This window comes from Aphis gossypii, chromosome 3 (genome assembly GCF_020184175.1).
Source record: "Aphis gossypii isolate Hap1 chromosome 3, ASM2018417v2, whole genome shotgun sequence".
NCBI classification, from domain to species: Eukaryota; Metazoa; Arthropoda; class Insecta; order Hemiptera; family Aphididae; genus Aphis; species Aphis gossypii.
In genome coordinates, this window is record NC_065532.1 from 55,189,576 (window position 1) to 55,204,137 (window position 14,562).

Consider the following 14,562-nt stretch of genomic DNA (forward strand, 5'->3'; position numbering starts at 1 on the left):
CGAATTATGATGTACATTTTATTGTAACTGAACTCGGTATCGATGTGAAAAGAATTTCTGTAATACCAAACAGTGAAGAAAAATTCATCTCATTTTCAAAACACGTTTCCAACAACTTTTCAATACGGTTCATCGACACATTAAGATTTATGGCTTCAAGTTTATCAACACTCTCGGAAAATTTATTAACACCAGGGTACGAAAAGTTTAGAGAAACAGCTAAACATTTTAATACCGCAGACTCGTTACTCGTAAAGGTGTTTACCCTTATGAGTATACGGATGGTTGGAACAAGCTGGAGCAAACCAATTTACCAGATAAAGCAGATTTCTACAGTACACTAACAGAATCAAATATACAAGAAGAAAATTATGAACATGCAAAAACTGTTTGGAGTCACTTTGGATGCAAGACTTTGGGTGAATACAGTGATCTATATCTGAAAATTGATGTTTTATTGCTGGCTTACGTGTTTGAGAACTTCAGAGACCTATGTTTAACCACATACTGTTTGGATCCATCTTTTTACTATACAGCACCAGGATTCTCCTTTGATTGTATGTTAAAATATACCAGAGTCAAATTAGAGTTACTCACAGAGTATGATATGCTGTTGATGATTGAAAAGGGTAATTATAATTATTATATATAAAAATTTACATTTATAATATATAAATTTTTTATAGGAATTCGAGGCGGTTTGACACAAGCAAGTATGAGGTATGCTAAAGCTAATAATGAAAAGACCCCAGATTATGATCCAACAAAGCCCAAATCATGGTTAATTTATCAAGATTGTAAGTATACATATACAATATACATATATTTTAATTATTTTTTAATATTAATTTATTTTTTTTAGGTAATAATCTGTACGGTTGGGCAATGTCATAACACATGCCCTATGGTGGTTTTAAGTGGGTTGAACCTAAACTAGAAGGGCTGAATGATTTGAACGATACATCACCCATCGGACGGATATATGAAGTTGACATTACTTATCCGAAAGAACTCCACGATCAACACAACGACTTACCTTTCCTACCACAAAACGGTATCCCAGCTGGTTCAAAAGTTAAAAAACTCATGGCAATACTTCAGTCGAAAAAAAAAACTATATTATTCATTACCGAAACCTCCAACAAGCTATAGCCAATGGACCCATAGTGAAAAAGTAAATGTATAAATGTTTTTATTTTACATTTAAATATAATTTTTTTATTGTAGGTTCATAGAGTACTTCAGTTTAATCAATCGCCATGGCTGGCTCCATACATAGCACTAAACACAGAGATGCGAAAAAAAGCAGCAAATGACTTTGAGAAAGACTTTTTCAAACTTTTAAATAATGCGGTTTTTGGGAAAACCATGGAGTCTATGCGGAAAAGAATAAAAATGGAACTGGTGTTTAGTGATCGTCGTTTACAAAAACTGATAAATCAGTCAACATTCAAACACTGTACTACATACAATGAAACTCTAAATGCAGTTGCATTAGAAAACAAAATCATTGATTTTTGTAAGCCCCTTTAGGAACCTAACCTTTAGGTAAATTACATTTATTTTAAATTTTTTATTGTTATATTAATATTTTAAATTTTATCAGGTTTTGCAGTGTAGTGCTGGAAATTCCAAGTATTTAATGTATGACTATCACTATAACGTAATGCAGAAACATTATGATGATAAAATTGAGCTCATCTATACAGATACAGTAAATTATTATTATTATTAATTTATTATTTTAGTTTCATTGGTATACTTTTATTAATTTAATTTATTATTTTACATTCATTGGTGTACTATATTCAAACTGATGATTTTTACAATGATCTGTCGAACAATCCAAACTTGTTGAATCGAATGGACACTGCAAATCTACCCCGTGACCACCCGTGTTACATTGCTGAGAGAAAGAAGATTCCTGGGCTATTTTCTGATGAAACCGATGGACGTATTATGAGAGAGTTTTGTGCTCTCCATGCAAAGTCCTACGCTTACATTTTAGAAGATAAGGAGAAAATCAAAGCAAAAGGAATCCGTGGACATGTTGTTAGAAACCATATGACCTTTCAAGATCATAAACGGTGTTGTTTGGTGATACCAGTTTGGAAGTAACAACGTCAAACGTCTCTATCCGTTCATTCAAGCACAAATTAAAGACGATCAAATCCATAAATAACTTATAACAGTTTTGATGATAAAAGGGTTATACTTAAAGACAAAGTACACACCCTAGCTCATGGACACTATTCTATAGAGTGAGTATATAAATATATATATATTTTAATTATTTTTTAATTAATAATTTTGAATTTTATAGGGAGGAACTCGAAGCAGAACTAGATAGTTAGTTATATATTTGTAAAGATTATTTCTGTATGTATAATTTTTGTACTTGTATATTTTACTTTAAACCATTTTCATTGATAATTAGTATGGTATAGAAATAAAATAACATGATTACAATTTTTATGCATTATTTACAAACCATTTTCTTAAAGCAAACACTTTACAAAATGTACAATATTTAGGATTTAAGTCCTTATGAAAGATACAACAAGTTAAATTTTCTTCATCACATATTTGATCCAGTCGAGGACAACCCAAGTCTTCAATGTTGATGACTGCAACGTGCGGTATATAATCTATAAGTAGTTGTTTTTTCTGTTCACCTTTGGTGTAAATACAGTCAAACTTTAACGAATTTAATATTCTGCGAAGTTCTTCATACTCAATATCACCGTAATCTATAGATAGCTGATGAAAATTTTGTAGCCACTTGTTAGTTTTTCGACGTTTATTATCTTGATTAGATTTTGAATTTTTAAAAATCCAGTGTTGAGTAGCCCATGTTTCTGTGTCTACAATAGACATCTCTTTAATCATATATTTTTATTCGTTCCAAGAATGCATTGAATGTCAATGATGCCTGTAGACATTATGACTTGTCTTTAAAATAAGTTTCAATAGTATTGAGTTGACTATGTATAGCAGGTAATGTTTTTTTCAAATCGTTTACAGCTTCTAGAATAGTTTGTAATGTAACTTCAGCTTTTATCATATGCTCTGTTATATCTAAACACGTTAATTCCAACTTTTCTGTTTGTTCTTCTTGTAATTGAATAGATGTATGATTTTCTTCAATTAAATGTTCAATTTTATTTAATTTATCCGAATATGATTTAATCGAATGTTCAAGATTTGAATTAATTTTTTTTATTTCACCAGACTGAGAACTACCGAACACGTTCATGGTAGAATCTCAACTAAAGTTATTTTCTAGTATCACTTATATTTATCCAACTATTATGTGTATTGTCAAACCCCAGCCACTTTACAAATATCTGTGTCCCCTTCCTACGAATAATTTGTTCGATTAAATATTCGTTTGGGTAATTTGTTTTACATATTTCCTAGGAGTAAAAACAGCCAGCAATTGGTTTTCCTGTACAATCTTGTAATTGATATGTAATAGGCATGGTTTGATTAATTTTGATAATTTTGAATATTTTTGCAGACCAACTTGATAAATAACCTTTTGTAAATACACTTTTATATGTACTTATACGAACGTAATCACCAATTTTTAAACTATTTTTTCTATTAATAATTTTGGGTGTTTTTATTTCAGCTGATGTTGGATCTAAATCAGCTTGCGTCGGAGTCATCCTTATTGTTCTATGTTTTGTATTATTATACTCATTAATCAATGAAGGTAAAATAGAAATCCAATTGTATGAACCTCGTGCAGTAAACTCTCTAAACATTTTTTCTTTTAATGTAAGGTTGAAGCGTTTTACAATACATGCTTTCATGGTGCTACCTATACGTTGAATATTTGTGTATGTTATACTTTTTCATCAATTTATCGAATGTAGTATTATAAATTTCTTTGCCGTTATCAAGCTGTAGTAGTTTTGGTGAACGTTTGAGTAGTATTTTCGACATTGCATTTGAAACTTCTTTAGCAGTTTTTGATTTTAATGCTATCGCCCATGCAAATTTTAAAACAGTCTATGACGCATAGAAATATTTGTAACCTTTATTTTTTTTCGAATATGGTATCATTTCAACCAGATCAGCTTGCCATAGATCATTTTTTCCGTATACATTAACTATACGTCTTATGTAATTTTTTCTAGCAGGTTTGTGTAGTTCAAATGCGATATCTCGCTTAGACATTTGGTATACGTTTTATGTAACCAGCTTCGCGTAATTCTTCGAAAATTGATAGTATTTCGTTGGAAACACCAGTATTGCCAGCAGCTTTTGATGCTAATAGTAGTTTTAAACGGGAAACCAATTCATTCGGATCGTTCCAATATTGAAGTGTATGTTTCTGTAATTGTACAGATAGTCCACTACCAGATGGAAATAATGTGTTGTGATTATATCTCTGTATTTATTACCGCCTTTTTTAATTGTTTGCTGTTTGACGTTAAATGAGCTGATGTTTGAATTAATATAGATTTATATGTTTTTAAATCGTTTTCGGTATATAATTTCGGGGCTTTTGAAAATATTAAACTACAGAGACCCTGTGTTAACGGGTATGTAGTATCATCAACAATTATCGTATTTCCGACAAGTTTGATTTCTTTTTTACCTAAACGTACCGTTTTATTAGGCTGTAATTTAGGACCATACGTCTTGTCTATGCTGTATGAATCTAACAATTCATCTATTTGAAAAATGTAAATCTTCAGTGTTGTCTATGGTTTTATCCAAAGTAGATTTTGTATTTCGTTTAACGGATCGATAATCGGTTTAAATGTTTCTGTTAGTATCGATTGAATATCGGCTTTTCCTTGTTTTAATTATTATATGTATATAATAATATATATATTTATATTATTATATTATATTATATTCGTTTAATATTTCTTTTGCTTTTATCAATTTGTAATGTATGCAATAATACACCATTTGTTGATGTAGAAAATATTTAATATTATAATTAATTATACATAATACATATGGTATTAATCTGAGTACATGATACAACAAAAACTATTACACAAAAAAAGAAGTACACACAGAATAAATATTAAAACATTATGTTATCTGCGATATCATATTATCTACGTCAAGGACGTCGTATATATTACACTACTCATCCCTAAGTTTATTAGTATCTAATGAATATAATAATTAATAACATAAGACGATAGACATGGTACATTCAATAAGGGATCACAATACCCAAAAAAAAAAAAAAACAATAGTATATCATAACTTGAATATACACAACTTGAAAATATAAATATACAATATAATAATAAAACGGTGTGTCTATAAACATGAACATGAATTATATAAAATATGAAATACAAAATAAAACATAAACATAATGATTATAATATAATAGTAACAATTGAGTGAACATGACTATATTTTATTCTCTCTCTCTCTTTTTTTTTTTTTTTAAAAATATGCTAATGTGTAGGTCTATTATTCACTGCAACCAAATTCACAGTTAACACACATAATCTTTAAATTTGTTTGGTTTGACAATTTTCCTTATAGGTCTGCTACCTTGATTTTTAATACATTCAACTGTCTCAGGACCTTTTGTTATTTCTTGCATAAGTGTTGTCTCATTATTATCCTCAATACCAGTTTCAAATGGCACTATCTTGTTTCTTTCGCTCTCTATTGGTACTTTAATGCTATTCTCTTTTTCACTATAGTTGTTATTGTTGTCATAATCGTTAATCTTTTTGCTTAGTCCTACCTCTTTAAAGAATGAGCCTACTTTTATGATTTGGTCAACATGTCTTTTGAAATAGCTGTTGTTAAATTTATCCTTACAGATATATACAGACTTTCCTAGCTGTTCATCAATCATACATGCTTTCCAACCCTTCTTATTAGGTTTACTGTAATCTCTAATATACACATCTTCTCCAACCTTAAATGTTTTATTGGCTACGTTGCCTTTATAATTCCTGATCTCTCTATTAGTTGCTTTGTCACTATTTTTGTCACTATTCCTTATCCTATCAAATCTGGTTCTAACATCTCTCTTAAACATTAGATTAGATGGAGTATAACCAGTTGTACTGTGCTCACTATTCCTGTAGAAAAATAAATATTTCTGTATTGCTGAGTGAACTGACATTTTACCTTCTTTCATAATTTTACCGAAACTTAACTTGAAGTTTTTGACGGCATTCTCTGCTGCACCATTACTAGCAGGGTGGAATGGAGGGGAGGTCAAGTGATTAATACCATTAGTTTTACAAAACTGACTGAACTCATTGGATGTGAAGGGAGTACCATTATCAGAAACTATAGTGTCAGGTAGACCAAACCTAGCACATGTTTCTTTAAGTTTCTCTAATGTATTAAATGTATCAGCGTTGGCTACTTCGAATACTTCTGGCCACTTGCTGTAAGAATCAATTATGATTAAGAACATTTTATTATTAATTGGCCCTAAATAATCCATATGAATGCGCTCAAAGACATATAGTGATTTTGGCCATTTAGTTAGAATACATTTTTGTGGTTCAGGTCTACTTTCTAAGCATAAAGTGCAACTTTTGGCTGTACGTTCAATGTCAGAATCTATAGATGCCCACCAAAAGTATGAACGAGCCATAGATTTCATTTTAACGATGCCAAGGTGAGAACTATGTAATTCTTTTAAAAGTAACTCCTTAAGACTATAAGGTATAATTAATCTGTAACCCCACACTAATATATTATCTTCTACCACTAATTCATCTTTTCTATTGTAAAATGGTTTTAATTCATCAGGTATATCTTTAGGCCAGCTACTATTTAAATAACACATTACTTTTTGTAAAATTTTATCTTTAGCTGTTTCAGCTTTAATCTGAAAAAAACTAACAGGTAAATATCCTTCTACCCAGTTTAGAACATCAGTGTTATCCCCTACCTTAGTTAGTTGTGCATCACCCTCTGGACATGGTAAGCGAGACAGACTGTCTGCTATGGTGTTTGTTGAGCCTTTAATGTACTCAATATGATAATTAAATCCAGAAAGAAAAAATGCCCATCTTTGTAATCGTCCTGATGCCATTTTAGGAATTGGATTATTTTCTCCAAGTAATGGTATCAGAGGTTTGTGATCAGATCTAATAATAAATTCTCTACCTTTTAAGTATTGATAGAATTTAGTTATTCCCCAAATAATTGCTAACGCTTCCTTGTGAATAACAGAATAGTTCTTCTCAGCACTAGTCAAAGTGCGTGATGCGTAGCTAATGGGTCGCTCAGATGAATCTGGAAATTTATGAGAAATGACAGCTCCTACACCAAATTGAGATGCGTCGCATGATAAAATTATGGGTAAAGTAGGATTGAAGTGTGTTAGAATTTGATCAGATTCTAATAACTCTTTTACCTTGACAAAAGCTTTTGAACATTGATCGTTCCAAATAAATGGTATTTCTTTTTTAAGTAGATTATGAAGTGGAGCTAATATAGTTGATAAATTTTTTATGAACTTACCATAGTAATTAATCATTCCCAAAAAAGACTTTAGTTCGGTAACGTTTTTAGGAATTGGAATATTTGAAATACATAATACTTTTTTTTTACTTGTTTTTAACCCATCTTTATCAATTACATGTCCTAAGTACTCGACTTGGGTTTTAAAGAACTGACACTTGTCTTTATTAAGTTGAAATCCAGCTTCTTTACAACGCTTAAAAACTTCCCTTAAATTTTCTAAGTGTTCATTGTCATTCCTACCTGTTACAATTAAATCATCCAACAGATTAGCTGTAAAGGGACAATCTTTGAATACTTTTTCTACCTCTCTTTGAAAGATGGCTGTTGCAGGTTTGACGCCATAGGGTAATCTTAAAACTTCATACACACCTCTATGCGTGCTCCATGCTAATAACTTGCTTGTTTGTGAATCTACCTTTAACTGGTTATATGCATTTTTAAAATCTAACTTAGAGAACTTTTCACCACCTTGTACGCTTGCAAATAACTCCTCAATTTTGGGAAAGGGATAATGTATATCTTTAATATGTTTATTGATAGTGGTCTTATAATCTGTGCACAGTCTCAACTCTCCATTGGGTTTCAACACAGGGACAAGGGGTGTTCCCCATTGGCAATTATCACTTTTTCTAATTACACCAGCCTTTTCTAACTTGTCTAATTCCTTTTCAACGGCGATTTTATAGGCAAAGGGTATAGCGCGATGCTTACAAAAAATAGGATTTACATTACTGTTTAGTTCTAAATGAATTTCAAAATTTTTGTACTCTCCTAGTCTATTGTCAAAAATATCCTTAAATTCGTTAACTAGTTGATTAACTTTTTCATTTATCATACTTTCTACACTGTTAATGTTTTTGCAATTTTGTACTAAAGAAATGTTAAATAGTTTCATAAGGTCTCTACCAAATAAAGGATAATAATTAAGTGAACTTTTAACTACTAATAACTTTACTCTGACACTTTTGTCTTTATATTTAATACTTGCATTAAATTCACCAATAGGCTTTAGAGAAGTACCATCAAAGAATTTAGTTTTGTATCGACCTTGTTTAATTTTATATCTGGCCACTTTTCTTTGAAAACACTTTCCGTCAACACCGATCTCGCCGCACCCGAGTCTATCTCCATATTTAAATTCTTATTATTAACCTCAACTGCTATTAATTCAGGGGGTATGTGAGCATCTTGAAATGGTTTAGTATCAGGCTTAATCTTAAACAAATTGAATTCATTCACATAGTCAACACAATCGTCACTCATGACCTCAACATTACCTATCAACTTTTTATTTTTACAAATGGTTGCCAAATGTCCTACCTTAGAACAAATTTTACACTTATATGATTTATACTTACAATTAATGAAGTCGTGATTTGGCTTACCGCAGTGAAAACATGAATTTTTATTGTTCTTTGTGTTGTCGCGTTGTGGTTGTTGTTGGTTTGAATCTGACCGGTTGTTTTTGGATTGATTCTGTTGGCGCCACGCCGCTCCTCGCTCTTTGGCTGCCCTTGACTTATGATGAGTTTGTTGTACCTTGTTTATGGGAAAGGAAACTTCTTTTGATTGCCAGATTGATGCTTCCCGTTTTTGGGCGATCTCCACGAGTTCGAAAAGAGTTTTGTCTGGCTCCTCTTCACATAGCCTGTCCAATATTGGACCTTTTTGAAGCCCCGTGACAAATTTATCTTTGAGTTTTTCTAAGAGGTGACTACCAAAATTGCAATCATGGCTGCTTTTTTATATATACATACCATTCGTTATAGATTGGTTATTGCTTTGTTTAAGTTCATAAAATTTTGTGCGTTCCCGAAATACCGCTAACTTAGGTGAAAACTGTTTCCTAAGCGTATTACAGACTTGCTCGTAATTTAAAGTATTTGGTAAGATAGGGTCGCATAATTCCCTCAACACTTTGTACGTCTCGGCTCCGATTACTGTGATTAGTACTGATACTTTTCGTCCATCTTCGACAAAATTGGCTATAAAAAATTGATCGAGCCGTTCGATATATAAATTCCAGTCTTCGCCGGGTTTGAATTCTGGCGCCGTGCCTATGCTTCTCGACATTGTTTGAAGACAGCTAACGTTTTCTGCTTCTTTGTTGTTCGCCATGAACACGAGGTTACAACACGAGCGTTAAAAATTTTTTATCCGTTTTAATCTTCGTCGCCACTGTAATGTATGCCAATAACACACACATTTGTTGATGTAGAAAATATTTAATATTATAATTTAATTATACATAATACATATGGTATATTAATCTGAGTACATGATACAACAAAAACTATTACACAAAAAAAGAAGTACACACAGAATAAATATTAAACAATTATGTTATCTGCGATATCATATTATCTACGTCAAGGACGTCGTATATATTACACAATTCTTCGAGTACTTCACCACTGGCGTCCATGATCGTGAATGAGATGTTTTTTAAAAAACGTAAGTTTATATAATAACAAACGTGTCGAAGCCGTGACGATAACGCCCATTATCGCGTTCACACTCTTTGTTTATTACGATAAAGTTGAACCTCCTCTTACGCCAACACGATGTACAGAAATCTTTAAATTCTGTATACGACATGTCACCAGAGCAATGCTCCATGTAAACATGTTTTAAATTAGTTTTTCTTGTTTAAATAAAACGATAAGGTTAGCGTTATCACGCAAAAGTTGTTTTGGTACTCTTGAATAACTCTGAGCTAGATAGCACACATCTATAAGGTTATGCCTTCCCCTTGCAAAGATTGATCTACATACTCCTTGTCTCTCTGTCAAAATATCGTCTAGAATATACACAGAGTTTGGTAGGGCTTTTTCAGGTTCAATAACTTGTTCGTTTTCGTAGAACGTAAATAATTGTACTCCTTCGATATCTGATAAGATATTACTCAACATTTTATATTTCGGTTGATCCAGAGTTTTCGAATATATGTAAACGTTGTGAAATCTTATTCCATTTATATTAGTTAATAATGCAAACATTAAATTCGTTTTTCCACAGCCGGACGGACCCACAATAAGCGCACGTATCGGTAATCGGAAAAAAAATCCCTGGAAAAAAAATCCCATGAAAAAAAATCCCCAAAGCAACTATTTAAAAAATATTAGTTAGTAAAAAAAAAAAATAATAATAATAAATAATATAATATTAGTCAGTTATTAATAATCAAAAAAATATATAAATAATTATAGTCAGATTCGGTTCAGTCGGTTCGTTTTCTTATATTGTTAGATACAGCTGTCAAAAAGTCTTCAATGCTTAATTTATCTTCACTTTGTTTTATAACTAACTCTTTCAAGCGGATATTTATTGTTTGATTTTGTCCTCTTTTTGTACGTTTTGGTTCACCCAAAGCATCCAATGCTAACTGTGCTCGATCGGCGTCAATTTCATTTTTAATTTTCCTAATAAGTTTCCATATTGTAGGATGTTTTTGACCAACTAGTTTGGAAAACCTATTATTCCACCCTTCAACGATGTTGTTGGTTCTGTGGCAGTCATTGAGGGTGGTTTTATTTACATTCCACACAGATGGTGGGAACATTGGTGGCAGTTTTCGAAACCTCATGTTATTTTCGTCGTTTCCAATTCTTCGATACTTGCCATTTACATAATACGAATCAAAATAATCTAATAAATCCATAAGATTTTCAGGTAAACTATTTTTTAAATATTTCATTCCATCTTCTACGAGGTGCAATGGAAGGAATGCAAGTGCATCAATCTTTCCACATTGTTTTCGAAACTCTTCATCCTTATGGTATTTCGTAGCAAAGCCCAATTCTTGGACTTTCCTGAACGTCGATTGACATAAGTGATAGAAGCAGCCTTTTATATCAATATGGATACCAATTACTTCTTTAGCTGCTTCAATAACTGCGCTTTCAAAATCGAGATGTAAACATTTGGGGTCAGGGTATAAATTTCGTTCAGCACATTCATCCATTATAATTTGAAACATTTCTGCGTATGTATTTTTAGTTTTTCTTTGTAAAATACAGTAAATCGTAGTTACAAATATATTATTTTTTTTTACCCGTATTACATATAACTGTAGGAAAAACTTTGGAGACAGTCCGAAATTCCCATCTAAATACCATGTATCTGATTCTGAAAGCAGTTGCAAGTGTTCATCTGTTGCAAATATAATTATCCTTTCAGATGCCTCTGGACCATTATCCCTCAATAATAGTCTTTTATTACCCAATAATGCCCATTCACCTGTAATAAAATAGATATAATTTGTTAAGTATAGGATTTTATTTTCTAACTAAGATAATTAAAAAAAAAAATATACCATCAATAACAATTTCTTTGATATTTTGAGGTTCATTCGGATCATGAAAACTTCGATGATATCTAATACTACGTTTTAAATATTCTTCCTTGGGTAATTCAGCTAAAACATCGACATCCAGATTCCCGATTACCTCCGAAAATATTTGGCCGGGTGTATCATTTGAGGATAAAGCTTTATTTTTTATTTCTTGTTTAACTTTTATGGCAGCTATAGCTATATAAATAATAACAATTCTTATTTATATTCATTGGCGGAAATCGGGGGGGGGGGGGTAAGGAGGCTTAGCCCCCCCCCCCAAAGCTCACCAATCCCCCTCAAACATTCTTGCAAACATAAAATATTTGTAGTTTTAAATTCGTAAATTATATTCTTAAAAAACAAGAAATATAACACATAATAATTTTTATATTATAAATTTGTTTGTATATTTTACAAAATATTTTATACGAAAATTAAAATTTTAAGTTGGAACACTGTTCTATAGTGATTTATTTTATCGTCTGTCGAATAAAACAAAATATATAAAATTATATTATATATAACGTTTTTATTAAAAATGTATATTTTTAAATATATTTTAACCTTATATTTTCTTTAAGTTATTTACTTTTTTGAATGACAACATAGAGTTTTAATTTCATAATCGAATTACGTTTAAATGAGTATTTGAGTCACACACACACACACACTTGCAGAATAACTTTTATATATGTACTTATATAAAGCTGAGATCTAATTTTGATTTATAGAACACATAAAATATTTACGAATTTATTTAATAATTTGACATTTATTATTAATATAATAATCTTTTAATTTTTATATACAATTACATTTAAAACTTTTAGTTCTGGATGTACTAATTGGTTACTAATTCAGTAATAGGTACTTATCGAGGAATATGATAAAATTGTTATCGACAATAATTTGTCGTGCTACATTAATTTATTATTCCTACTTCAGTCCTAGTAATTAGTAATTAGTTATTACTAATATAATATTATGTATTATTTTACCCACCACCTCCAATTAGTTATGACAAAATTATTAATATTTGAGAACATATTTATAACACATAAATATATAAGTGTATTAACTATATGTAAATTATTAAATTAAAATAAATCTTACCATTTTTGTCGGCAGAATGATTGTGTTCATGGATTTCCCTTGGATTACTATTTTGAAGCGATGTTTTTAAAATAGCTAAACATTTAAATGAACTATATTTTGCACACCTCCATCTCTTGAAAAACTTACAGTCTTTTTGGTGTACATAAGTATAACCATTTAAGCAAATTTTATAGTTCCCTTGATTAGATTTAATGAATTCCATAGTCTCATTGATTTCCATAGCCAGACAATTACGGCCTCTCTCGCACAATCACACAAATCAAAGTTACTTAATAGGAACTGAAGATGTACTAACCGTAACCGTTTATGTTATAATAACGTATAGATACCAAATATTACGTGTAAATAATTATTTTATAATTTGTATTTTCCCAATTTCACATTTTATTGCTCTATGCCAAGGGTGGGCAATTAGCGGCCCGCGAACCTTCTTTATCTGTTAAATGCTTTCTTATTGCACACTAAATTTGTAGTACGAATGTACCGTATAAATTGCAAGCCTCGATCTCATTGTTCAGACTCAACGTTTATCAGTCAGTGTCCAGTGAGTTAATCAAGTTATATATAGTATTATATAGTCATTCCGCTTGGCGTTGCCCGCGAGACTCTTATGATTAGAGCCCGGATTTGCATGTTTTTGCAAATATTTTGCTTTTAACTCTTATGTTTTCGTTAATAATCTTCAGAATCATACTAATTGGAATTCACTGCTAAATTTTTATTTTGCATATTTTTGCATATTTGACCATAAATGCATATTTGAATTGAATGCGCCGTTGCGAAAATTTTGGTCAGTAATAGTAATATTTATGTATTTATTTATACATTTATATTTTATTATTTTATATTTTTTTCATATACTTAGTACAACTTTGAATTTTTAAATATAAATTTTGTAAATGCATATTTGTTGCGTATATTAATGATATATATTAATTAATAATATAGGTATAAAGATAATATTATTATTTTTATTATTATAATATTTTAATATTAAATAGTTGCTTTGGGGATTTTTTTTCCGGGGATTTTTTTTTTTTGGGAATTTTATTTACCGGGGATTTTTTTACGGGGAGTTTTTTTCCGGGGATTTTTTTTCCGGGGATTTTTATTCCGGGATTCCACGTATCGTATTAGATATAAGCGGACCGTGTCTATAGTTTTGAAACGAAGTAGGTGGATCTACGTTCTCAACTGTAAGCTCGGTTTCTTGTTTAATGAATTTCATTTTAATATAAATATCTATGTTGTGATGAGAATGTCATCAGTACACAATGTCACTCGCTCGAAGAAGCAACAAGAATAAAGGTGGCGGGCTTATTAACACGCTTATAAACAAATTACCGGTCGAACTTCACGTGCCCGGTAAGTTTATTAAATCCGATATTATCATAATAATAATAATAATAATAATAATAATATTTTAATTTTTTTGTAGGTTATCAATACTGTGGACCTGGTACAAAATTGAAAAAACGTTTAGTTCGTGGTGATAAAGGTATAAACCCGTTAGACGCTGCGTGTAAAGACCACGATATCGCATACGAACGTAGTAACTCTATCGCCGATCGTAACGAAGCTGATCATATATTAGAACAGCGAGCCTGGGAAAGGTTCAAATCGAA

The 14,562-nt window shown here is 30.9% G+C and overlaps 1 protein-coding gene across 1 annotated transcript; it reads right to left on the reverse strand.

The window, feature by feature from the left end:
* Positions 1–5,479: 5,479 nt before the first annotated feature.
* On the reverse strand, positions 5,480–9,603 carry LOC126551108 (uncharacterized protein K02A2.6-like). Its single transcript, XM_050203882.1, has 4 exons — positions 9,314–9,603; positions 8,806–9,220; positions 8,638–8,700; positions 5,480–8,491 (listed from the first exon to the last, which is right to left on the reverse strand). Exons 1-4 carry the CDS (start codon positions 9,601–9,603, stop codon positions 5,480–5,482), a joined length of 3,780 nt encoding a protein of 1,259 aa, XP_050059839.1.
* Between the last annotated feature and the right edge of the window lie 4,959 nt (positions 9,604–14,562).

Excerpts from the sequence above, each read along its gene's own strand:
- LOC126551108 (XM_050203882.1), bottom strand. The coding sequence starts at position 9,603 with ATGGCGAACAACAAAGAAGCAGAAAACGTTAGCTGTCTTCAAACAATG. Across the intron at positions 9,221-9,313 it reads AGGAAACAGTTTTCACCTAA|CCATGATTGCAATTTTGGTA; the intron begins GTTAGCGGTATT and ends ATAAAAAAGCAG. Across the intron at positions 8,701-8,805 it reads AGTGTAAAATTTGTTCTAAG|ATTAAGCCTGATACTAAACC; the intron begins GTAGGACATTTG and ends AATTTGTTTAAG.